Source organism: Ahaetulla prasina, chromosome 3 (genome assembly GCF_028640845.1).
Source record: "Ahaetulla prasina isolate Xishuangbanna chromosome 3, ASM2864084v1, whole genome shotgun sequence".
Classification (NCBI taxonomy): domain Eukaryota; kingdom Metazoa; phylum Chordata; class Lepidosauria; order Squamata; family Colubridae; genus Ahaetulla; species Ahaetulla prasina.
The window spans coordinates 231,491,056-231,517,233 of record NC_080541.1 but is presented as its reverse complement, the minus strand read 5'-3'; the positions used below and the strand labels follow the sequence as shown (position 1 = coordinate 231,517,233).

The window sequence follows — 26,178 nt, the reverse complement described above, 5'->3', positions numbered from 1 at the left end:
GAAGCAGCGTTGCAGAGAGGACAGGACGTGTTTCACCCGTAGAGGGGAGCGTGAAGGGCAGGATCCAAGCCCAGGATTGATAGAAAGAGGATCAGGGAATCCCTCCTTTACTCCAGCTTACATGTCCAGGGCCAGAGCAGAGGCCTCCTACAGCCCTGAAGGAACCAGCTGGCCCTTCTGCCTGACCTCTGACCAACAAGACTTCAGCTTGTTCCTTCAGGGCATAGGAGGCCTCTGAAGTGATAAAATGGCAGGAGAAGGGAGTAGGGATCTAGGCTGCTTCAGTCTGTCAGTGCCTTGAAAGCCACATGCCCATCATCTTCGTCTGAAGTCAGCAGGACAAATCTTGGCAGGTTAAACTTTTATTGTTTTTTAGGCAAACATCCTCCTTAGCAGATGGTGGAAAGGTTGTGAGTGCAGAATGTCTTGATTTCTGCAGCTTCAATCTAAATAGAGCTGGAAGGGACCTTGGAGGTCTTCTACTCCAACTCCCTGCTCAAGACTCTATGGCTGTCCAGTCTCTTCTTGAAAACCTTCAGTACTGGAACACTCACAACTTCTGGAGGCAAGCTGTTCCGCCGGTTACTTGTTCTTGCTGTCAGGAAATTTCTCCTTAATTCCAGGTTGCTTCTCTCCTTGATTAGTTTCCATCCGTTGCTTGTTGTCCTGCCTTCTGGTGCTTTGGAGAACAATTGGGCCCCCTAATCTTTGTGACAGTTGCTCAGATACTGAAAGACTGCTATCATGTCACCCATAGATCTTCTTTTCTCTAACTATACCCCTATCCTGCAACCGTCTTCCTATGTTTTTGTCTCCAGGCCTTTAATCATCTTAGTTGCTCTTCTCTGCACTTTTTCCAAAGTCTCAACATCTTTTTTTGTAATGTGGTGACGAAAACTGGATGCAGTATTCCAGGTGTGGCCTTACTGAGGTTTTATAGAACAGTACTTTACCTGATTTTAATCCTATACCTCTGTTTATACAACAAAGGATTGTATTAGCTTTTTTGGCTACTGCGGAATACTGCTGACTCATATTTAAGTGATTGTCCACTAGGACTTAAAGGTCCCTCTCACAGTTACTGCTTTTGAGCCAGATTTCATGTAATCTGTACTGGTAGATTTGGTTTTCCCTGCCTAAGTGTAAAACCTTACATTTCATTTTGTTGGATAAGGCCCATTGTTCAAGTCTTGGATGCTGAGTTAGTCTTCTGGGGTGTTGGCTATTCCTGCCAGCTTAATGTCATCTGCAAATTTGATGAGTTCCCCTTCTATCCCTCATCTGAGTATTAATGAAGATATAGAAGAGTCCTGGTCCTAAGAGGGAACTTTGTGATATCTCATTGCTTACTCTGCTCCGTGTAGATGTTGGTCCATTAACATTAACAGTTAGCAAACTATTTCGTGGCATTCAGATTACCAAGATAATAGTGTGGGCTGGATGTCATGAAAAGTAGAAACCCAGCAGCTGGCTCACAAACATCTGTCTTTACACAAAAGGAAAAAACAATCCAACCTATCAAAAACAGCACTACAAAAAACAGATTAGAAACACAAGTTAAAATAGGGAAGAAAATGGTAAGTGAACACCTGTCTACCCTAGACGAGTTCAAATCACCAGGACCGGATGGATTACACCCCAAGGTTCTGAAGGAACTGGCAGACATGATCTCAGAACCACTGAACTATATCTTTCAAAGATCCTGGAGCACAGGGGAGCTGCCAGAGGACTGGAAAAGAGCTGATGTAGTTCCCATCTTCAAAAAAGGAAAAAAAACAGACCCAGGAAACTACAGACCTATCAGCCTGACCTCAATACCAGGGAAGATTCTGGAAAAGATAATCAAGCAATGAATCACCAAACACCTAGAAGCAAACAAAGTAATAACCAAAAGCCAACATGGGTTTGTCAAAAACAGATCATGCCAGACTAATCTTATCGCATTCTTTGACAAAATGACAAAATTAGTAGACCAGAGGAATGCTGTCGATATAATTTACTTGGACTTCAGTAAAGCATTTGATAAAGTAGACCATAACCTACTACTAGATAAAGTAGAAAAATGTGGGTTAGACAGCACCACCACCAGATGGATTCGTAACTGGCTGACCAACCGCACTCAACGTGTAGTCCTCAACGGAACTACATCCACATGGAGGGAAGTATGCAGTGGAGTACCCCAAGGCTCTGTTTTAGGCCCAGTACTCTTCAACATCTTCATCAATGACTTGGACGAGGGGATAGATGGGGAACTCATCAAATTTGCAGGTGACACCAAGCTGGCAGGAATAGCCAACACTCCAGAAGATAGGCTCAAATTACAGAAAGATCTTGACAAACTTGAACATTGGGCGCTATCTAACAAAATGAAATTCAACAGTGAAAAAAGTAAGATTCTACATTTAGGCAAAAAAACCAAAATGCACCAGTACCGTATATGTGGTACCTTGCTCAATAGTAGTACCTGTGAGAGGGATCTTGGAGTCCTAGTGGATAACCATTTAGATATGAGCCAGCAGTGTGCAGCAGCTGCTAAAACAGAGGGATAAAATCAAGATCACATGAAGTGTTAGTGCCACTTTATAATGCCTTGGTAAGGCCACACTTGGAATATTGCATCCAGTTTTGGTCTCCACGATGTAAAAAAGATGTTGAGACTCTAGAAAGAGTGCAGAGAAGAGCAACAAAGATGATTAGAGGACTGGAGGCTAAAACATATGAAGAACGGTTGCAGGAACTGGGTATGTCTAGTTTAATAAAAAGAAGGACTAGGGGAGACATGATAGCTGTGTTCCAATATCTCAGGGGTTGCCACAAAGAAGAGGGAGTCGGGCTGTTCTCCAAAGCACCTGAGGGTAGAACAAGAAGCAATGGGTGGAAACTGATCAAAGAAAGAAGCAACTTAGAACTAAGGAGAAATTTCCTGACAGTTAGAACAATTAATAAGTGGAACGACTTGCCTGCAGAAGTTGTGAATGCTCCAACACTGGAAATTTTTAAGAAAATGTTGGATAACCATCTGACTGAGATGGTGTAGGGTTCCTGCCTAGGCAGGGGGTTGGACTAGAAGGCCTCCAAGGTCCCTTCCAACTCTGTTGTTATGTAATGTTAAAAAGTCCCTCCGATTTTGAGTGGGGCATACAAGAGTTCTTCCTGGCCCCCTGTTCTTCAGCATTTCATGAAGGACTTGGGTGCAGTGAAGCCAGCCCATACCGCATCTGTAGACGTTTGGGTGAGAGGACAGTAGTAAGATTCAAACCCTCCCAAGGTTTTATTTCCCTAAATAGGTTTGGGTTTAGGTAAAGAAATAGGTACAGATTAGATATAAATGGTTAGAGAAATGGACTCAACCAGTGGTGAAATCGGAACTGGTTTACTACCGGTTCGCTGGCTGTGCATGTGCGCTGCGTGCCAAACGTGTGCTGCGCACTCGCAGTACACAGCACACACCAAATGCGAGGTGTGCGTGCGCAGTGCACACCAAAAAGAGGCATGGGTTAATTAGAACACTGTGCGGGGGGGGGGTGATCAGCTGTGGCGCGCAATCTTTTTTTTTACTTTTAAAAGCATTTTTTTACAACCTATTATGCTGAATAGCTTGTAAAAATGCTTTTAAAAGTTAAAAAAGGCTCTGACAATTGCGCAGCTCAGCTGTGATGGTCAGAGCCTTTTTTTTACCTTTTAAAAGCATTTTTTACAACCTATTCCTACCATTTGGGTGGGGAAAGTGAGCGGGCCAGAAAGAAGCAGCAAGCGGGCAACCGGGTGATTGGGTGGGCATGGACGGGAGGGGGCAGGGATTTTTGCTACCGGTTCTCCAAACCATCCGCTGCCATCGCTACTGAATCGGCCGATCCGGTCTGAACGGGAGCATTTCACCCCTGGGCTGAACATTGCAAGAGGACATTTTACAGAGACAAATGCAATGCTTTTCCTTCAGGAATCAAATGCAGCTGTGGTTGGAGGTTGAAAAAATAATTGATCATATATTGAGTGTGAGTGAGAAGTGCTTTGTGGGGCAGAAATGATAAATCCTCTTTTAGGCTGAAATCCCAGAAGTTGAGTGGCCAAATCACAGGACATGATCTGCTCTGCATTGGCCAGAACGTCCCTCAGGTGTCGGCTCCTGTTCTGGATGCCATGAAAGCCACTCATAGAAATTGGAGCTGGGTCAGAGAAGGGCAGCCGGGGTGATCAGGGACCAGAAAATGCATCTCAACAAGCTCCAGAGTGCAAGACCCCAATCACAGGGTTCAGTTACAAAGCCCGGCTCCGGTTGGATTAGAGGGGAGGCTGGGCTGGCCTCTGGGACCCCTTCCAGCTCTAGGGCCTTAGGAACTTCCCACCCTTCTCGGGTCGTCTCTTGCCCCTGGCTGAGGTTTATAAACCACGCCATGGCCTGGTTTAGGGGCTTCCTCAGAGGCCACCCAGGGACCTGGGACCGGCAGTCTGATGCCTGGGGATTGCTTTGCAGGGTTAAGGTGGGCTGATGGTCCCCCTTGTCTAAAGGGAAAACCTAAATCCCATTTCTGCCAAAGGGGGTGATCTGGGATGGTTCCCCAGAGGTAGCCATCTGTTTATGCTTTGCTGCTGGGCCACGGGGACGGCCGCGTACTGAGCATCTCTAAGACAGCTCAGATGTCCCCTGGGAGCCTCTGGCAGCAAAGGCCTCCCTTTTCGATGAGGTGCCCTTCATGCAGAGCAGCCCTGCAGAGGCCTGGGGCCTCTTTCCTCCGTGTGGCCCCTCAGACATGTTTGGCAGGAGGGGAGCCCCAGGCAGGCCCCTTCCCACTGAATTAATGAACAGCAGCCCCTGGCAGGAGAAGGCTGGTGGGCCAGTGTGGAGCCTCCCAAATGGCTTGTTCTCTCAGCATAAATGCAATCAGGCACTGGGAAGCTTAGATTGGCCCTTGGAGGCCAGGAAGGAAGTGGCCTCTCAGGTGCCCCAGCAGGCCTCCCTAAGAAAGGGTGGACAGAGCGAGGGGCTTGCTCTCCGCCTTCAAGAGAAGGGAAGCCCCAAGAAGAAGCCCAGTTCTGCCTGAGCAAGAGACCAGAAGAGGGGGGTCCCCAGGGTCCTCAAGGTTTCCACTCCTGCCCTCTTTTAAGCATTAGGTGGCCCTTCCAACCAGGAAGCCCTGATGGCTGGGCCAATGATGCTAGGCGAGGTCTGAGATGGGTTGTGTGCCCCATCTTCTCCCAGGCTGTAAAGGGGGCAGGCACTGTGGTCAGTAGCCCCCACGGCCGGGCCCCAATCGTAACTGCACGCCCTGCACCTGACCTGCGCCTTTCTCCCCCAGATTCACTCTGATTCCGATGAGGGTGACGGCTCCATCAAGTACACCATCTCCGGGGAGGGTGCCGGCACTATCTTCCTGATCGATGAGCTGACGGGGGACATTCATGCCACGGAACGCCTCGATCGCGAGCGGAAAACTTTCTACACACTGCGGGCTCAGGCGCGGGACCGCCAGACTGACCAGCTGCTGGAGCCCGAGTCAGAATTTGTCATCAAGGTGCAGGACATCAACGACAGCGAGCCCCGGTTCCTGGGGGGGCCCTACATTGGGAGCGTGGCTGAGCTCTCCCCCATCGGTGAGTCCCAGAGGTGCCGGGCTGGCTCTGCAGCCTCCCCTCAAGTGCCAGAGCCACAGAAGACCCTGCCTGCCTGCCAGTCGGTCTCCCAGCGCTTGTCCTACCCTGTATGCTCTTTCATCTCTTCCTGCGAGGAGAGGGTCTCTGCATGAAGCTGGCTTCCTTGGGGGCCTCCCTAACCCAGCTGTAGTTCCTCCTCCAGCCTCTGCTGCTGCAGGCATGGCTGCCCCAGGCACAATTCCGGTCACTTCCTTTGCTTAGGAGATGGGACTAACCGGTGAGCCACCCCCCCCCCCGCCTGCCCACCCGATCCTGTGCTCTGCCCCCCCCCGGCTTGGATCTGGCATAGCCTTTGGCATCACCACTGCTCATCCTGACCCTACCACTGGGGGGTAGCCGGGCTGAACCTGGGTGTCTGGCGAGCATTAAAGCAGACCACTGACCAGCCTTGCAGTGTCCCCTCACTAGAAGCGGGAAGGTTTTGAAGCGGCCAAGGGGTTGGTCAGCTGGTCAGGCCCTCTGATCAGCTTGGGCAGCAGCCTTGTCTGGAGCATCAGCTGAGCCTCTTTCCAACTGGGCCCCAAACCTGAGGGGGAAGCTGAGCTCTCTAACAGCCGGTCCACGAGGGAGCTAAACCCTTGGGAGAGAGAGAGAGAGACACCCTCTCCCACCTGCACCCCAAACGAGGAGGACAGGTTGCTTGGGAGCCACAGGGAGGGGAGGGGGAGTGGCTGTGCAGGTCTGGAATGCCCAGTGGGCACCAGGCTCTCTTCAGCCCCTTTGCTTCCAGCTCAGCTGGCAAAGCACGTTGGGTTTCTAAGGCCTTGTGGCTACCTCAGATTAGTGCCCGCTTGAAGAGGAAACATTTTTTTAGAGCTGGAAGTGCAAAGAAGGGTTTAAGCCTGAACCCCCGAAGGGTAGGAAACGAAATGAGGCTCCAGGAAACAGCTCAATCGGGAAGTTTTTTTCTCCAGCCCCACAGCCCCCACCTACAGTTGCGTCTGTCTTGCAGGGGAAGGGTCTGAGTCCTCTGCAGCATCCGGGTGCAAAGGAAGGCAGGGGAGGGGGCTTGCAAAGGGGCGCAAGAGAAGAGGCCCTGGTCCTGCTCCCTCCCCCTCCCCCCAAATCCTCTCGGTTTCTTCAAAAGCACCCACCCGGTGCCCAGAGAAGCAGCCAGGGCCTCCTGTCTGACCGTCCGTAATTGCTGACAATTAGTCAATCAATCCATCTTACATGCCAGGGCTGCGCCAGGCTGACAGGTTCGATCTGCTCTGTGTCTTCCTGGGACTATTTATCCAGTGGCTCATATTGTTTTCTATAAAGAAACATTTAGTATCTTCTTCTTGTTGTTGTTCTGCTGCTGCCTCCTTGAGAAGGGACTGCTGGGCATCACTGGGTCCGAGGCTCCTGCCCCAGATGCAGATTCTTTCAGCACAGCCCCAGAGTTCCCCTGCCCCTTCTGGATGGGCACGCAGGCGGCGAAAGGCAGCCGTGGGCCCCTCTGGGACTCTGAGGGATGTGGGGGGGATTCAGGTGGTGTTGTTGGAGACTTTTGTCTTTGAAAAGGGCCCTGGGGGTTCCAGGAAGCAGCGGCTGTGCCAGCTGGGAGACGGTGGGCAGGGCAGGAGCGAGCACGCTTTGCCCAACAAAGGGGCTCCTGCGAAGGGAGCGGCTGCTATGCCCAGCGGCCTCTGAGCGACTCAGAAGCACCAAGCTGAGCTTGCAAGATTGGAGCTGGGTGGGTGGGTGGGCGGCTCTGGTCTTCCTGCTGGTTTCGTGCCTTTCTTTGTCTTGCTGACTGCAGCAGCAAAGTCTGTCCTTGTGAAGCCTCTTCCTTCAGCACCAGCAACCTGTTTTGAGAAAGTTACAGCCACAAGAGATGCCGCCACGTCTACGGATGGAAGGGCTTAGCAGCAGCACCCCTCACCCAGCAGGCAGCTAGATCCCCCCACCCCAGCATCTTCCTCTGCTTCCCATGTGTGCATCAGGCTGGGGAGGAGGGTCACCGGCCGGGTTAGGGCTGCTGCCGCTCCCCTTTGGAAAAACATCCCCAAGGTTTCCAGGGAGCAGAATCCGGTGTGCACAGAAGGAGCCCCGAATGGAGCAGAAGGTGGGGGGCCTTCTGCCTCACACAGTTGAACCCCCACTCAGGACAGGAATTCACTCAACCGTCCAACCACACTTGGATTAACTGTTCTTGCCAGCAGCTTCTCGGGCAGGGCGGGGGGAACAAGGGGCCAAATAACAGAGCAGTTGGCATAGATGAGACCCACGTTTCACCCCTGTTGCAGGTTTACCTCATGTTATGCACAGGTTTGAACAGTACAGAAGTTGTGTCTCCCCAGATTCTTCCCATTGGCAAGCTGACCCTGCCCGGTTCCTTGAGCCCCTCCCCAGGTGCGGCTTTTCCTTGCCCTCCTGGGAACCCGCTCCAGCTTCTCTTTGCCCCCTGAAAGTGGGATGCCCAGAACTGGACTCGGGGCTCTTATCCAGCACAATGGAAGCATGATCCCCTGTGCAGCCCCAGATTTCATTGGCCTTTTGAGCCGCAGCATCTCCTGGTTGGCTCAGGCTTGGCTGGTGGTCCATTGGAATCCCTTGATTGGAACCCTGGATACTTCTTACAAACATGCCATGAAGCCCGGGCCCAATCCTGGACAGACTAGTTGGTTTCTCGTACCCAGAGGCAAGAACTTCCCAAGGGATCCTGCCCTCTTTTAAGGGGATTTGGGGCTTCTGCTCTTGGTGGGCAGTTTGTCCTGTTCTTTTAATCCTGCCCTACTTTCCTTACTACAAATGCTCTCCCGGGGGCCAGGTCAGCCTCCTCTGCAGCCCCTTGTCTTGAGGCCCCTTCCCACTCCTCAACTTCCCTGCTCCCCATTTGTCAAAAGGGCAGGAGGTCAGATCACAGGGACAGCCTGCCCCACCAGCTGCTTTAAGATCAACAGCTTAATGGAGGTGGCCTGACGGGCCTTCATCCCTTCGCCCCCATTTCAAGGGGAACCTTCGCTGGAGGAGGCAGTGGGTTTGCATGTGGGGTGAGGGCCACAGCCAGGCCTTTCACCCGGCCTTCTTTGGCTTCCTGCAGGAACTTCGGTGCTGCAGGTCTTGGCCTCCGATGCAGATGACCCCACCTACGGGAGCAGTGCCCGGGTGGCCTACAGTGTCCTGGAGGGGGAACAGCACTTCACCGTGGACAGCAAGACTGGTAAGGGCCAGAGGGCCCCCTGGAGGAAAGGCAGGGAGGGCTTCGGACACCTGGCCAGAGCAGTCGGGACCCAGGCAGTGTGTGTGTGTGTGTGGTTCTGATCCCTGGCCAGCTGTGCAGCTAGGCCCCCTTAGGAGCAGACAGGCCGGTTCTGGTTCTGAGAATCCTCTGGAGCAGTTCCCCCCCACAACCTCTCTCATGGGGGGCTATGTGTGAGAGGAAGCGGGGCAGCCTCCCCCCTCCTCAGTTTTTCAGAGTTGGCTGCTTAGCATCAGGCCTTTGATTAAAGGTAACACTTTAAATTAAGGATTGCTTTATAAATGCTCTATTAATATTTAATGAATGAACAGTGGAAGCCGCTCCATCCTTTAATAACTCCTAATAAAGCTGCTGTAAAATCTGTCTGGGATGAATCCGAGCGGAGGAGGTCACCGCAAGCGGCTGGGATTCAAGGCCAGAGGGCTGCCCGGGCGGCAGAGGGGGGGAAGGTGAGAAGGGAAGTCCCCCCCCTCGGTCCCAACCCCATCAGCCCTCAGGGGAGCATCAGGCACCACCCCCACCAGGCCCCCCTCCCCCTAGTTCTGAAGGTGGAGGGTGGCGCCCCAGGCCAGAGAGGAGGCAGGGTCAGCTGAGGTGTGGGATGGGGGAGCTGGGGGGCGTTTTCTGTCTCCTAAGGAGAACAACCCAGGTGGGGACCAAGAACCAGATCACCCCTGGGTCACGTGGTGGCAGCTGTGGCCAGCAGGCATCTGTAAGCGGGACATGGGGCAGGCAGTGGGCTCTGGCCTTTGCCCTGCCCCAAAGGGCTGCAAGGGAGGAAGTGGGACTGGGGAAGACAGAGGAGCACATCCGCTGCCTGCTCCCCTTTGCCCCGGGGCTGTTCTCCTCTCCATCTGTGGCATTTCTTCTTCTGAGGGGCAAACACCCTGTGTAGCCCGGGGGGGGGGCTCTCAGCTGCCACTGCCCCACTGAAGGGGCTGGATGTAAAGAGTAAAGATGCCCACTGGATTTCCGCCAGTCTTCGGCAGGCCAGATATTCTGCCTTAACAACCTGTTGCCTTAACAACCTGTTGCCGTCTTTTGGGGAAGCATTTTTGCTTTCCCTTGAGAAACATTTGTTGGGAGCCGTTCTAAGGAGACCCAGGCCCCTCCAACCAGGCCCAGGTGGGAAATGCCGCTTTGGATGCAGAGCCAGAGAAGAGGGGAGGGGGCTGCCTTCACAGTGGGGTGAAATGCTCCCGGTTGAACCATCCAGGAGTGACCATGGGCGGAAGTTTGGCGATCTGGTAGCGATGGCAGAGCAAAGCTCCTCCCGCCCCCCCCCACCCGGGGGTCATTACTTCCTGGTTTTAACCGGGAAGTGATGTGTTTTTTAACCTTCTGCGCATGTGGCGTGTGCCCTTTTGAACCGGTTAAGGAAGGTAAGTAGATTTCACCCCTGGGCAGGGGCGGTTGAGAGAGCAGCCAGTGGTTCTTCTCCAGCAGAAAAGACTGGAGGGCAGGAGGCAGACAAACAGCTGAATGTGGCCGCTTGGCCAGCTTTATTTATTTATTTTTATTTATTTTATTTGTCACAACATTATATATAAGCATCATGAAATAACTATACATTATATAAGCATATATATAACCATAAGTATGTAATAACTATATGAAACTGTATACAATCAAAGGGAACATTACGACAGGAACGGTAGGCACGTTGGTGCTCTTATGCACGCCCCTTACAGACCTCTTTGGAATGGGGTGAGGCCAATAGTAGACAGTTTTTGGTTAAAGCTTTGGGGATTTTGGGAAGAGACCACAGAGTGAGGTAGTGCATTCCAGGCATTAACAACTCTGTTTCTGAAGCATATTTTCTGCAGTCAAGATTGGAGCGGTTCACATTAAGCTTAAATCTGTTGTGTGCTCGTGTATTGTTGTGATTGAAGCTGAAGTAGTCTTCAACAGGAAGGACATTGTAACAGATGATTCTATGAGTTAAGCTCAGGTCATGTCGAAGGCGGCAGAGTTCTAAATTTTATAAACCCAGGATTTCAAGTCTGGTGGCATAAGGTATTTTGTTGTAATCAGAGGAGTGGAGAACTCTTCTTGTAAAATATTTCTGGACACGCTCAATTGTATTAATGTCCGAAATGAGGTATGAGTTCCAGACAGGCGAGCTGTATTCAAGAATTGGTCTAGCAAATGTTTTATATGCTCTAGTTAGTAGTGTAGTGTTTCTGGAGAAGAAACTACGCAAGATTAGGTTTACAACTCTTAAAGCCTTTTTTGTGATGTAGTTGCAATGGGCTATGGCACTTAGATCATTTGATATGAAAACTCCAAGGTCTTTAACGGGGTGGGGGTCATCTATAAGGTAGTGTTCATCGAGCTTGTATTTAGTGTTCAGATTCTTTTTTCCAATGTGTAAGACAGAGCATTTGTTGGTTGAGATTTGGAATTGCCAAGATTTTGTCCATTCCGACACAAAGTCAAGGTCTTTTTGAACGGTAGCTGTATTGTTGGTAGTGTTAAATAGTTTAACATCGTCAGCGAAGAGAATACAATTGCTCATAATATGGTCACAGAGATCATTAATGTATAATATGAAAAGTGTTGGTCCAAGAACGCTGCCTTGGGGAACGCCACTATTGACAGGAACAGGATTTGATAGGGCGCTGCCTATTTTGACCACTTGTTGTCTGTTTGACAGGAACGCTGTTATCCAATTGTGGAGGGGTCTGGAGATGCCGTAGGATTTTAGTTTTAGGAGAAGTTTGTCGGCGTAGATCTCAACCGGCTCCTTGGTTCTCCGAGGAGCTGAGGGAGATGAAACGCCGGAGAAGACGCCTAGAGAGTTCTTGGAGATCCAGTCGTTCAGAGGCTGATCGGACACTAGTTAGGTCCTATAGTAGGACCTACCTAGTGGCTCTGAGGGAAGCGAGACGTTGCTACGTCTCCTCCCTCATAGCGTCGGCAGATAACCACCCGGCCGCCCTGTTTCGGGTGACCCGCTCTCTCCTTCAACAGGGAGAGCGGGATGACCCGTTGCAGGGACGTGCCGAGGAGTTTAATGGTTATCTATACGATAAAATCGTTCAGCTTCGGGATGGTCTGGATCAAAATTGGGTGGATCCAGGTGGGATGTCGGAGGGCTGTCTTGTTGAGACTGTTTGGGATGAGTTTGACCCTGTGGCTCCCGAGGATATGGACAGGTTGCTGGGGAGGTTGAACGCCACCACATGTTTACTGGACCCGTGCCCCTCCTGGTTGGTGCTGGCCACGCGGGAGGTGACACGAAGCTGGCTCCAGGGGATTACGAATGCTTCCTTGTTGGAGGGGATCTTTCCGGCCGCCTTGAAAGAGGTGGTGGTGAGACCTCTCCTCAAGAAGCCTTCCCTGGACCCAGCTGTATTAGGTAATTATCGTCCGGTCTCCAACCTTCGCTTCGCGGCGAAGGTTGTAGAGAGTGTGGTGGCATGTCAATTACCTCGGTACCTGGATGAAACTTATCTATCTGGACCCGTTCCAGTCCTGCTTCCGGCCTGGTTACAGCACTGAGACGGCTTTGGTCGCGTTGGTTGATGATCTCTGGAGGGCCAGGGACAGGGGTTATTCCTCTGCCTTAGTCTTATTAGACCTCTCAGCGGCTTTTGATACCATCGACCATGGTATCCTGCTGCACCGGTTGGAGGGATTGGGAGTGGGAGGCACCGTTTATCGGTGGTTCTCCTCCTATCTCTCCGATCGGTCGCAGACGGTGTTGACGGGAGGGCAGAGGTCGACCCCGAGGCGCCTCACTTGTGGGGTGCCGCAGGGGTCGATTCTCTCACCCCTCCTGTTCAACATCTATATGAAGCCTCTGGGTGAGATCATCAGTGGTTTCGGTGTGAGGTATCAACTCTACGCTGATGATACTCAGCTGTACTTTTCCACACCGGGCCACCCCAACGAAGCTATCGAAGTGCTGTCCCGGTGTTTGGAAGCCGTACGGGTCTGGATGGGGAGAAACAGGCTGAAGCTCAATCCCTCCAAGTCAGAGTGGCTGTGGATGCCGGCACCCCGGTACAGTCAGCTGCAGCCGCGGCTGACTGTTGGGGGCGAGTCATTGGCCCCAATGGAGAGGGTGCGCAACTTGGGCATGCTCCTGGATGGACGGCTGTCTTTCGAAGACCACTTGACGGCCGTCTCCAGGAGAGCTTTTTACCAGGTTCGCCTGGTTCGCCAGTTGCGCCCCTTTCTAGACCGGGATGCCCTATGCAAGGTCACTCATGCCCTTGTGACATCTCGCCTGTACTACTGCAATGCTCTCTACATGGGGCTCCCCTTGAAGAGCACCCGGAGGCTCCAGTTAGTCCAGAATGCGGCTGCGTGGGTGATAGAGGGAGCCCCTCGTGGCTCCCACGTGACACCTCTCCTGTGCAGACTGCACTGGCTACCTGTGGCCTTCCGGGTGCGCTTCAAGGTTTTGGTAATTATCTTTAAAGTGCTCCATGGCATTGGGCCGGGTTACTTACGGGACCGTCTGCTGCTACCGAATACCTCTCACCGACCCGTACGCTCTCACAGGGAGGGACTCCTCAGGGTGCCATCAGCCAGGCAGTGCCGGCTGGCGGCGCCCAGGGGAAGGGCCTTTTCTGTGGGGGCTCCCACCCTCTGGAACGAACTTCCCCCAGGACTTCGCCAACTTCCTGACCTTCGAACCTTTCGCCGCAAGCTTAAGACACATCTGTTCATTTGCGCAGGACTGGACTAAAATTTTTAAATTTTAAATTTGGTTTTAATCAGGTTTTATTATTTTATTGGGGTTTTAATATTCGGCCGTATTTAATAAGTATTTTAAATGGTGGTTTTAACTTGTATTTATTTATGTGTATATTTTACTTGGCTGTAAACCGCCCTGAGTCCCTTGGGAGATAGGGCAGTATAAAAATATGATAAATAAATAAATAAATAAATGTACCACAGAGTCAAAAGCTTTACAGAAGTCTCTGTAAATTGCATCTATTGCTTTGCCCTGATCAGTATTTGTAGTCCATATGTTTTTGCAGTGTAGAAGTTGTAAATTACAGGATAAATTTTTTCTGAAACCAAATTGTTTATTAGAGAGTAAGTTGTTTGTGTCTAGGTGGAGGGCAATGGATTGGTTGATTATTGATTCCATTACTTTGCAGGTGACGCAGCATAAAGAGATTGGTCTGTAATTTTCAACTAGGCTGGGGTCTCCTTTTTTGAAGACAGGGATGACCGTGGCTAGTGACCAAAGTTTGGGAAGGGAGCTGGTCGTGAAACTTCCCCCCAACCTGTCCCAGCCAGTCCTGAGAGCAGGACTCTGCCACCCCCAAATGGGCTAAGGCTCTGGGCTGGCTCTGGCTCTTCCCCTCCCAAGGCCTTCCCCAGACGTTGGACTTCCACGCCTGGATGGGAGGAAGCCTTTGGGTACAGCTGTGGAGAGCACTGGCCACTGGGAAAGGCCCCTGGGATCAGGAATTGCCAGGCTGGGAGTTTCTGCTGACTACTCCATGGATGGGAGACCAAGGGGAGTGTGCGGGGGCTGCTAGCTTGTTGGAGACCACTCTCTTCCTCCCCCGCTTTCTCAAGGGGAGGAGGGATAGCTGCTTCTCCTGGCTGGGTGGTCCTACCTGCAGGCTCCCCCTCTGTGTTTGTATGTGTGGGGAAACCTCTCCTTTCCTGGCCCAGCAGCCAAGCAGTGGGCTGTACCTGAGTGAGCAGGAGCCCCCCTGGGGCCCCCGAGGCCCCCCGTTCTGGTGCTGACAGCATCTCCCGCCATGCACCAGGCAGAGCCGTCCTGGCCCTGGAGCTCACGGTTTAATTGCCCGGATCGGCAGCTTAACTCGCAGAGCCATCGTGATCATTAATGCTGTAAAAGGAGCCATAAAATCTGGCACATTCATTTTTTGTAATATATGATAATGAGAGCTGTTTGCGTTTCCTTTTTGACTTTGACCTGGTTTCTCTGCTCCTGCACATCCAAGGAGGCCCAAGACAACCTCGGCTGCAGCCTTGGCTGCACGGTGCGCCTGTGGCCAGCAAAGGGGCAGCAACACCCTCGCACAAGTGCAGGAGGGGGAGGGGTGTCGGCTTGGGAGGGCAAAGGCAACAATCTGGGCAGTGCCCCTCCATCACCTGCCCTGCTTCCAGGGAAGTTCCTGTGATGGCCTGTGGGAAGAACCTGGGAAAAGAGAAGCTGTAAGGGAGGGTCGGAGAAGAGGCAGAGTAGCCCTCAGCTGCATAGTGAGAGGGACCACAGGCTCAGAAGAGAACCTCCCAAGGGCCTCTTGTGGCTCAACAGGCTAATGCAGCCTGTTATTAACACACAGCTGCCTGCAATTACAATTACTGCAGGTTCGAGTCCCACAAGGCCCAAGATTGACTCAGCCTTCCATCCTTTATAAGGTAGGTAAAATGAGGACCCAGATTGTTGGGGGGGGGCAATACAAGTTGACTTTGTATATAATATATAAATGGATGAGACTATTGCCTTAGACAATGTAAGCCGCCCTGAGTCTTCGGAGAAGGGTGGGATATAAATTCAAATTAAAAAAAAAAAGTTTCTTGGGCTGTAAAGGAGACGGGAGGATAATAATACTTTTAAATTGGCAAGATTCTGTTAACATAAAATAAGGTAGAATTCCCTCATCTGAAATCAGTCTTGGAAGTCTGAAAGTATGGCTCCCTCCCTATCTCCTTCACCACTCCAGAATTTAGGGAGGGACCCTCCCACCGTCCAGCTGCAGGCTATGCAGTCTCTTCCTTGGCTGCCTTTCTTGGCCCAGGCTCCCGGCCTTTCCCACATATCAATATCCTTCCTGACCAGGCCAAGTGGGGCGGAAAGCAGCACACCACACCCACCAGGGCGGGGGAGAAGAGCTGGTGGCGGAGGGCCAGCCAGCATGAACACCCGCGGTGGGTCAACTATGGCAGGGGCACCGGGGTGAAGTTGTTGTGGCCAGGCGGCCATGGCCAATTGTGCTAGACACTTTCTGAAGGGCCCCTGTAAGGAGCCACGCAAGCCCACGCAAGCCCATGCAAGTGGTGGGGGGCACTAGTGGCTCCTGTCCTCTTGAAAGGGAGGGAGGACCCTCTCTAGACAGCCTCCAACCCCCATCCCCCACCCTACACATTTGCAAGTTCCCAATTCACTATCATAAGTTGGAGGCAATTATCTAATGAGCAGACCAGGGGTGAAATGCTACCGGATCGGACCGGATCAGGCGAGTAGGTAGCGAAGACTGGGGCAGGTTCACTGAACTGGGAGCAATGGCTGGTTGGCCACGCCCCTGAACCAATCCGTGGCCCGCAGTCCTGCCATGCTTGCCTGCCTTCCACGCTGCCTTCCCAGCCTCCTGGTGGCCAGCTTGCGAAGGCAGGCAAGTGGAAGCCCCCGTGGAAGGCAGTCAAGAATGGCAGGGCTTCGGGGAAGGGAGTCAGCTGCCTCGCTCGTAAGCTGCCCCGCTTCCGCTTTACCACTCCATCTCTTCCTCCTCACCAGCAGCATCCACTCAGCCAATCTCCCTGCAAACTCGCCAGGCGCTTCCACACCTCCGCTTGCTTCCTTTTCTTCCCCCCCCACGACATTCCCACACCTGCGCAGCACCTGTTTTTGGAGTAAGGCAGCCGCGGGAATTGCCAACCCTTCGGCGGGCACTGGGAGCCCAGGAGGGGAAAGCCACACTTACGAGAAGGGGGACGGTCCTCTCTTCTTTATGGAGCTTTTGCCGGACTCTTCTCTTCTCTGCCCACTCTTAACGCTGTCAACGCTCTCTTTTCTCATCTCCCCAAGAACTGAACCTTTTTTCAGCTGACTTGGAGCTCCCAGGCAGCCCAGAGGTCTTCCAATGAGGTGGATCCGGGCTAATGCCATTGCGATCCTGACTGTAGCCTGGATCTTAGGCACTTTCTAGTAAGTGTGGCAGAACAGCAAGCCTCATTCGGCCGCATCCAGCCGGTTTCCCAGCAGAATCGGCGTCAGCGGCATTAAGAGTGGGCAGAGAAGAGAAGAGTCCGGCAAAGTCGAGCTCCATAAAGAAGAGAGGACCGTCCCCCTTCTCATAAGTGCGGCTTTCCCTTCCTGGGCTCCCGGTGCCCGCCAATGGGTTGGTGATTCCTGCGGCTGCCTTACTCCAAAAACAGATGCTGCGCAGGCGTGGGAAGGTCATGGGGGGGGGGAAGGAAAGGAACCATATGGAGGTGTGGAAGCGTCCGCCGAGTTTGTAGGAAGATTGGCCGAGTGGATGCTGCTGGTGAGAAGGAAGAGATGGAGTGGTAAAGCGGGGGGGGGGGGGCGGCAGTTTACTTCTTTCCCCGAAGCCCTGCCTTGCTTGACTGCCTTCCATGCTGACTTCCCAGTGGTCCTCCAGGCCCTTTGCACAGGTGGCAAAAAAAATTAGATTTCACCCCTGGTTCAGAGCACTTTGGTTTAAGTGTCAGGCCAGCCCAGATGCAAAGAGGGGTGGGGGTGCCCCCACCTCTGTCTGGCCCTGGAACACCCATGGGCCAGGTTGCTTCTGCTAGGTGTCTCCACATGGGAGAGGACACACCGGCTGCTCATCTCCGGCAGTCTCTTGTGTGGGTCACGTAACTTAAAAGTGGGGAAGCAGCTGCCTTCACCCGCTCGGTCCCTGGCTCACACAGCTCCGGGCAACACTCTTAGCTGCAGATGGAGGAGACCCCATGGCTGCTTCTGGGCCTTCCTCAGCCCAGGGACACTGCTGGGAATGGTCTGTGCTTGGGTCATCCCTCCCTCCCTTTCCTTTCTCCCTCCCTCCTTTGCTTCCTTCCCTTCCTCTTGCAAAACTCCAAGCAGTACCAGTTCTAGCAGAGGCTGCTCTCTCCCTTTTCCTCCTCCACATCTTACTTAATTTAAACTCTTCCGCCCACCGCCCACCCAGGAAGCAGGGGGCCTTGAGGCGGCTGAGATTCTTCTCAGCTGTGGCTGATGGGAAGGCGACCAGGCAAGCCCAGTTTCTGCAGGGCCTTGCTGGAAGTGCCTGTGGCCCACAGAATGGCTAGGGGTCCCGTTCTGCATTCCCCCCTCCGCCTCCAGGCCTCCCTTCTCCTTTAGAGGGAGCAGCCAGGACTGTCTGGCTCAGCGGCAGCTGCAGAAGACCGAGGGAGTGTCAAATGTGGCCATCTTTACTTCTGTGTATTTTATTTGTGCTTTATGTTGTGTGCGTTGTACAATTTTTATTTTTATTGTATTTAGAGTTGTTTTATTCCTGTCATGGATATTTTAGCCCATGTCTGCTCTATGCAAGGCACCAGGAGTATTCTTGCATTGCAATGGTGGGGAAATAAGTTTAATAAATAAGTGAACCAAGGAAAGGAAGGCACATCTGATGGTGCCCTGTGGCCAGGACAGGAGGAAACGCCAGGTGGGAGCGGGAGGCAGCCAAGCATCCTTAGCTGCAGGGCCTGCTGGGGTCCAGGTTGGGGGGCTTCCTGTGCCCTGGAGATCATCCTACCCACTTTGCCTGTCCTTCTCCTGGTCTGGGCCGGGGATGGGATTCTACTGGTTCGGACCGGTTCACAGGAACCGGTAGCTCCAATAATCAGCTGGGAGCGAACCGCTTTGCTCTGACAATCAGCTGAGCTCGCCCGCCCGCCCGCCCCTGCGCTTTACTTACCTTTATTTCCTTTGTTTGAAGCCCAGCTGATTGGCTCAGCAAGCGGATTGCCGCACCTCAGCTGTTTTATTCCTCGGGGCTACAATAGAACGTAAATTTTAAAGCTGAATTCAAACGCACCACGCCCGGAATTCCCATGTGGTGCCTGTGCACTCAGTGAACTGATTGTTACACTGGCTGAACCCTACCACTGGTTTGGGCCCCGTGGTCTCCCGGCCAGGCTCAGACAGAGGTGGCAAGGGTACCTTTTGGCCCCCTTGGGCAGAGCGTGGAAGCCCCGCTGGGCCTCTCTGGCCATGGCATCCATGCTGATGGCCCTTCCTGTGGCCTGAGGAAAAGGCAGCCCTTGGCCAGCTTCCCGTCCCCAGGCAGAGGCAGAGACCCCTCCAGCCTGGCCCTCTTTGGAAGGGGTGGGCTACAGCAAGGGAGGTTGGGGCCTTTGGAACCCTCTGGCTAGGTGGGCTGGCCGGCTGGCCAGTTGAGGCCTCCTTCCTCCCTGAGCCTTAGCAAAGTGACCCCAAAGCGAGCCCCTTCCCTGCTGGCTCGGTTCAAAGGGGTTCAGCATATCATGAGGAGCCAGGTCACCCTGTTAGATCTCACCAGGGTTTTTGGGATCCAGCATGTGGCAGGAACCTCATGATTCTGTCTCGACTTCAGGGAGGAGGCCTAGGGAAGTTTCTGCTGGGTATTTGGAGGAAAGTCTTGGATTATTCTTAACAAATCGCAAAGTCTTTGCAAATGTAAAGTACCAGACAACAAAAGATCTTGATCTTTTGTTGTCTGGTACTTCAGGATCCTCCCTGCCAAAGAGGTGGAAGGAGACACATCGGAGGGTGCCGGGAGCTTGGAAAACAAGAGCTGCACGTCAGCAACCAGCCAAAAGGATGGAGTGCAGGCGATAAATACTTCCCCAGTTCGATGGCATTATCCCCCATCTATGCCAGGTCTCTTCTCTTGGCACACTTGCTGGGCACCCCTAGAGGTCGTGCAGCAGCCAATGCCAGAGCCTGGCGGAGGCAAATCTCTTCGATCCATCTGGAATTTCCCAGCACTTGGGTTAAAAGAATCCTTGCATGGAGATTGTCAGTGGGCTAATTTTTTTCCCCCTGAGTTTGTCAGAAGAACTTATCTGTCGTCACCATCTGTCACATCTCTGAGTCTCCTTTCTTGGGGAAAAGGAGTTTTGGCACAGAAATTTTCTCTACATCTTCCGCCATTGGCTTGCTATGGAGCCTCGCCTTTCTCTCTTAGCACATCATTAACCCTTTCTGATCCAGTGTCCTGACCACCATTGAGTTCCAGTTTCCACATATTGGTCAGATACTTCTCAAAATCGCTTTATTTATTCCTTTTCTTTAAGTCTGTTCTTTGCTGGGATCTCTGAGCTTCACAAATCTGGTGACCTGCATCTGTGCAGAAGACCTTGGAACCCTCTAGTCTGTGGCCTGATTGGGCAACAGCCCCCTCCCCTAATTTCAGCCAAACTGGCTGTGGCCAAAGCTATCTCTCCTTTAGCTGGGGACCTCCTTACTTTATCAGCCTGCTTTATTTTGTCTGGCCATTCCAACTCTTCCACAGAGAGTGGCCCATCTGGACACCTCCATCCACCTATGAATCCACCTATCCTACTTGGTATCGGGTGTGGTTCCTTTGCCCTGTGGATGGATGGATCACCTGGATGGATGGATGGATGGGTGGGTGGGTGGGTGGGTGGTGGATGGATGATGTGCCTTTAGGTCATTCTTGAGTCCTGGTGACCATATGGATTGGCCTTCTCCAGGACGGTGTGTTGCTAACCTGTTCTTCAAGGGTCCCTGTGGCTGCCCTGCTGGGTCTGGCTGAGGGCCGAAGGGTCTGACCGAAGCCGTGGCTGGTGGAATGCTTTGCCCATGTGTGTCGCAGGGAGGGTGAGGGGGACCCAAAAGGGGAGGAGGGTGGTCTGAGTAGCCCCCAGTTCTCCCTGGCTGCTCTTCTCCCGAATGGCCTCCTTTCGCCAGCAGCTTCCTCAGAAAGGGATTTCTGCCAGCTGCCTTTTGCCAGCGCCTGTCCCACTGCTCTTAAGCGCAGCCATTTGGAGGATCTGAAAAATGTTCCCTGTTTGTTGTGACCAGAAATCCCATTTCTCTGGTCCGTGTGGAAGTTGCCTACGAGGAGAGCATTTTCGTGCCTTGATTTGGTTGCCGTTGCAAGATCAAAGCGAACATTTGGCTGCAGCCGGTGAGAGCCTCCCTCCTGGACAGACGGATGTGGCAATTTCCCCGCTCTGGGCTCCCTTAAAGGGGTCCCTCCGGTGGGTGGGCTGCAAGATCACAGACTTGCCTCCTCAAGACTCCATGCTCAGCACCCCCTCCCCTTATTCTCACCCTGTTTGTGCAGGGCAGCAGCCCACAAACCACCCAAGGAGGGCGCAGGGACCCGCAGCTGCCACACCTGCCATGGCTAAGCCCAGTTGGGGGCGCAGGGCTCTAGTGGCTGCCACCCCTGCAGTGGATTCCCAGACGCCCCCCTTTTCCTGCTTTTTCTTTCCTCACTAATTCCTGCTGTGGCCGTTCAGAAGAGAGGAGTGGGCTGGGAGGCTCCCCTGGCCTTCCTTCTGGCTCCAGCCTCCCTCCAAAGGAGCCAGGAAGACTGTTTGCTGCTGCCGGGTTGGGCATTCCTCAAAGGCAGAGCTCTGGGCAGCTGAGGAGCCCCTGCAGGGACCCTGAGCAGAAGATGCCCAGGGAAGGGGCCTCCAGCAAGCCCACCCCTTCGGCCTCCTGCCCTGCTCTGGGCTCCTTCCCCCACCTCCACTGGAGATCCTTCTGTCTTCCGAGGGAGCCCCCCTCCCAGGTGGCTGTACGGAGCTCTGTGGGCATGGTGGGGTTTCTTGGAATGGAGGGGGCAGCCAGAAAGGGGGGCAGCAGCTGGGGGGAGCCTTCACCTCATGGACCCCTTGGCCTCTTGCAGGTGTGATCCGGACGGCCGTGGCCAACCTGGACCGGGAGACCCAGGACCGCTATGAGGTGGTGGTGCGGGCCACGGATATGGCAGGGCAGCTGGGGGGCCTCTCAGGCTCCACAACCGTCACCATTGTCATCACTGACGTCAATGACAACCCCCCTCGCTTCCCCCAGAGTAAGGCTCCGGCCTGGGGGGAGGGGCAGGGAGGATGACCACAGCTGGGCTCCGGGTTGGGGGGGGAGTGGGCCACTGCTGCCTAGGACCCCGAGGGCCACAGCTCCTGGCCGCCCTCACCCATACGCAGCGCGAGTTGGGATCCTGGAGAATGGTGGCGGGGGTGTCACTGCAGGCCCTGATCGCCTCCTGAGAAGGGCAAGACAGGCAAGAACCCCCCCTCCCCTTTCTCCATCAGAATTCAGCTCTTCTGTCCTCTTGCCCCCCCCCCCCAGAGATGTACCAGTTCAGGATGGTGGAAACAGCCCCGGTGGGCACGCTGGTCGGGCGAGTGAGGGCGGAGGATGCCGACGTTGGAGAGAACACAGACATGGCCTACCAGATCAAAGAGGAGGGGACCCCGGGGCCCTTCCGGGTGGCCACAGACAGCAACACACAGGAAGCCCTGATCTCCTTGCAGCAGGTGAGCCCTGAACTCGGGACCGGAAGCCTCCCCTCCCCCGGGGTGGCAGGAGCACATGCCCCCCCACACACACCCCTTTGGGGAGGGGCTGATTCCTCCTGCCCTGCATTGGCCTCCTTCCCAATGCAAGGAGTCAGTCATGGGGGGGAGGTGGGGAATAAGAGGGCAGAGTGACCCCCTCCCCCTCCTTCCTCCTTTCAGCCTCTGAACTTCGAGGCCCAGGCGGTGCACACCGTGGTCTTGGAGGCGCTGAATAAGTTTGTGGAGCCCCGCTTTATGGGCCTGGACACCTTCCGGGACCAGACCATCGTGCTGGTCTCTGTGCTGGACGCGGACGAGCCCCCTGAGTTCCGGCTTCCCAGCGGCCCCCTGGAGGTGCAGGAAGACGCCCTGGTGGGCTCCCTGGTGGGGATGGTCACTGCAGTGGACCCCGATGCGGCCAGCAGACCCGTTCGGTAAGTCGGGTCATTTTCTCCCTCTGAGAGGAGGGCTGGTGGGGGGACGGGGAAGCAGGAGGGCCAGGACCTGTGCCAGCTGAGCTTGGACAGCTGGAGCAAAGTTGGCAAAATGGCTGGAGCTCACCCACTCCAGAGAACTCGGAGGGAGGGGGCTGGGGAACCCCTTCCCTCTGGTCTTTGGTTTATGTTTATTCATTTATTTAGACAATTTATACTATCTCCTACCGGCACATGGTGACTCAAGGCGGCTTACAAGGACATAAAAGTACAATATCAAAGAAATAAAAATAATAAAAAGAAAGCTAATAGAATACTAACTCCCAACCCTAACGGCAACACACATTCATACCAGCCATTTAATGGGCTCCATCCCGTTCTGGGTTCCCCAGGCAGAACCGCTGGCAGAACTATGTCTTCGGGGCCTTCCGAAAGAGTGTCGGGGGGGGAGGAGTCTAACCTCCGAGGGGTGGGGGTGGTGTTCGAGGGGGAGGGGGCCACCACTGAGAAGGCCTCCCCTGCTTGGTTCAGGGACTGGGCACACCAGCCCAGTTGCCAGACCCCCAAAGGGCCAAAGAGCGAAATGAGCATTTGGTCACAGTCAGTGGTAGGATCCAACTAATTTAACAACCGGTTTGTCCTAAAGACATGGGGGTGGGTGGGGGCATGGCTGGGGGGGACATGTGACTGACTGGGCGTGGCCAACTTGATGTCACTCATGGCAAGGTGGGGCTGCGCAGGCAGGCCGAAGTGGTGGTGGCCAGAGCCTTAGACTTATCTTTGTACAGCAAATGTGATTCTCTGATGCCCCATCTCTTGCTGGGTTTTGCTGCCCGACAGTCACGGTTTTTAAAAAGTTTTTTGCAGCAGGAAACGGCAGGCGGATGCTTCTGGCCTTTGTTAGTGCAGCTGGGCACATGACCCTGCCCGAGACACTGGCTGCAACCGTCGCCTCTTTTTCGGCACAAGAAGCCTGAAGCCTCTGGTCTTTGCTCATACAAAGGACGTGCAGCAGCTGCCCCTTTGCCAGCCAGAACTGAGCCAACAGCAGGGCTGGAGGCTTCTCGCGCCAGCAAAGACCGGCAGCTGCAAACTTCTGATGCTGGCAAAGAGGTGGCGGCTGCAGGCTTCTCGGTGGGGCAAGGAAAAACAGAGTGAGGCGAGGCTGCCTTTTGGGCCCTGCTCTGGGCTGCCGCCTTGTTGTGGCTCCAGCCCCCCCCCCCCGGACCTGGCCTCCTGCCAGAGAGTGACTCAGAGAGTGAGGGGGAAGGGCCATCAGGGCTCCCTTCTGCAGGGCCGGCTTCCCTGGCTCAGCTCCAGGAGCCAGAGGCAGGCCAGGTGGAAGAGGTAATGAGGCCTCCGTCTCCTGTATCTCCCCCCGCCCAGGAAACTGTTCCAGACCCAGCTGAGGACAATCAGTCCTGGTTAGATCCCAGGTTTCGTAGACGAGAGGCGGGAACAACCCTGGGGCAGGCCTAGAAAGTGCTGAGTCACGGAGCCACACCCCACAGGGTATAAAAGCAGGAGGGGCTGCTATACTGCTTCGTGACGAACAAATCCAATTGCCTAGAGAGAACTTTAGCTGAAGTGCTGTTTATTCCTGACTTCCTGGTTGACACGCTGGCATCAAGAAAGATAACAGAAAAACCTTGGCAGACGCTCACTGGGTTGCTGCCAGAGCTGATAGCTGCCGTGGACTCAATTGCCAGCTAATTGAGTCATTTCTCGTGCCTCCCGAACTGCGGTGGGGGGACAGAACACGCCTGCTCGACCTCCGGTCCACCTTGGGCCCCACATCCAGCCTGCGACAAAGGGACATGCTGCTTCCAGGGCAGCCTGCTGGTGGACGGGCAAGAAGGCATTTTCTTTCAGGCCGCCCACCCGGAAGGCCCCATGGAAGCAGAAGCTGGGCCCAAAAGGCAGCCGAGTCTTGCCATGTTTCTACCCCTCACCACCACTGAGGCTGTCCTTCGGCTGAGCGCAGCAAGTCCAGAGCGGATCTCCCTTCCCTGCCGTCAGCCTTACCTTCTAGCCCATGGAGCTCGCACAGTTCCCACAGCGGCAACCTGGCATGCAGGCAGAGGCTCCAGGGAAGGCCAGAGCCAGGGATTGGTGCATCCCTGACCCGAGGCGAAAGGTGAGCAGGCGGCATGCGGGCAGAAGGATGGCAAAAGCCAGGCCCGAAAGCCAACCGAGCCTTGCTGTGTCCACCGCAAGGTGGCCCTTCAACCGAGCACCTTACCTTCGCGGGCAGCTGTGGTGAGCAGAGCGGGCGAGGCGCGGAGATCAGCTAGGTCACATGGTCTGGACAACCGAGCGTGACTCTAGTCAGAGAGTAGCTGGGTCACAGGCATGACTCTAGCCACCAACCAAGGCAGGGGAGGCAAGATAGGGCGGGGCAGGGTGGGCGGAGCCAACCAGTAATGGGATTTGCCAATTCGGCGAACTGGGCAGAATCTTAACAACTGGTTCATCTGAACTGGCTGAAACCCACCTCTGGTCACAGTCCAGGATGGACACCGGAAGGGTGGGGAGGGGGGATTCAGGGTCCCTGCAAAGGGTGTGACCTTGTGGGTGTGACCTTGTGCGTTAGGGACAAAGCGAGACAGGACAAAAGTGGAAGGTGTCTGGGGCCTTCCAATGGGCTCAGCAAACAGCCTTCCTTGGAGCCCCAAATCCCAGGAAGCCCCACATCAGAGAAGCCTCTTGGTATCTTGAGTGGGACAACAGAACCCAGGAAGCCCCCCTCCCCTATTGAAAAAGTGGGAAGTATAAAAGGGAGGGGGGCTCCTCTCCACAATGTGTGCAGCAGGTGCAAGAGACCACACCTGGTGTGGGGTGGCACCTGTGGCCATCAGGATCCTCGGGACTGGGGCTCCTAAAAGGATGGGACCTGTGGAGGGACACTGTTATGTGAATAGGCTGAAAAGAGGCACCTCCTGGCACCTGCCTTGCGCAGCAGGCCAGCCAGAGGAGCCAAGTCTCCTCTAGTATAAGGTTCCATATTATTTGAATCTTGCACATCTGAAAATCTCTTCCCAGCCTGATACAGCAAGAGGGTCTCTTCTGCCCCCTCACAGGTTAGGGGGCCTCCGACTCCCATGGTCAGTTCCACTGACAGCCACACCTGGCCACAAAGAGAGGCCAGCCAGCATCTCTTAGCCCAGGAACAGGTGTGTGTGTGTGTGTGTGTGTGTTGGGGGTGGGTCTGAGCTCAGTAAAATCAAAGAGCACAGCCCCTTCCCGTCCCACAAAGATGGTCGAGGGTTCTCATATTCATTCATTCATTCATTCATTCATTCGATTTATGGGCCATCTCTGGGTGGCTTACAAATGTTTCCTTCCTTGTCTGGAGATAAGGGGATGAGATGAAAAGACTCTCAAAGTGGGGGGGCTCTTGGCGCTTATTCAGGCTCCAAATGACAAAAGGGCGGCTGAAATATTTACAGCAGGTCAGGTAGGGTCTGGCGGAGTGGAAAGTCAGCAGGCTGGTTAAAAAACCATTTCAGGAAGCGATTAGAAAGGGGGGCCTTTGCTTTTGAGAACAAAACAGACCGTCCAGGAAAGGAATGCCAGACAGCATTTTCAGAGTTGAGGGGGCACAGGAAGGCATAACCCCAGTCAAGGGGGCAGAGCTGGAATGAGTTCAGTATTTGCTTCTGGAAAGTCCGGTGGGGATTATCCAGACTGGTGACATCCTGTATTAATATACTCATT

The 26,178-nt window shown here is 53.9% G+C and overlaps 1 protein-coding gene across 5 annotated transcripts in view; it reads left to right on the top strand.

Moving 5' to 3' along the window:
- CDH22 (cadherin 22) overlaps positions 1–26,178 on the top strand; it is an 81,319-nt gene that overhangs the window by 28,360 nt on the left and 26,781 nt on the right. For 4 of the 5 annotated variants that reach the window (XM_058177053.1, XM_058177050.1, XM_058177052.1 and 1 more), the window contains exons 3-7: positions 5,298–5,592; positions 8,681–8,800; positions 21,376–21,543; positions 21,819–22,006; positions 22,208–22,461. In XM_058177053.1, coding sequence (XP_058033036.1) covers positions 5,298–5,592; positions 8,681–8,800; positions 21,376–21,543; positions 21,819–22,006; positions 22,208–22,461 — 1,025 coding nt within the window. The remainder of the gene's footprint in view (positions 1–5,297; positions 5,593–8,680; positions 8,801–21,375; positions 21,544–21,818; positions 22,007–22,207; positions 22,462–26,178) is intronic. The other variant, XM_058177054.1, reaches the window with a different exon arrangement.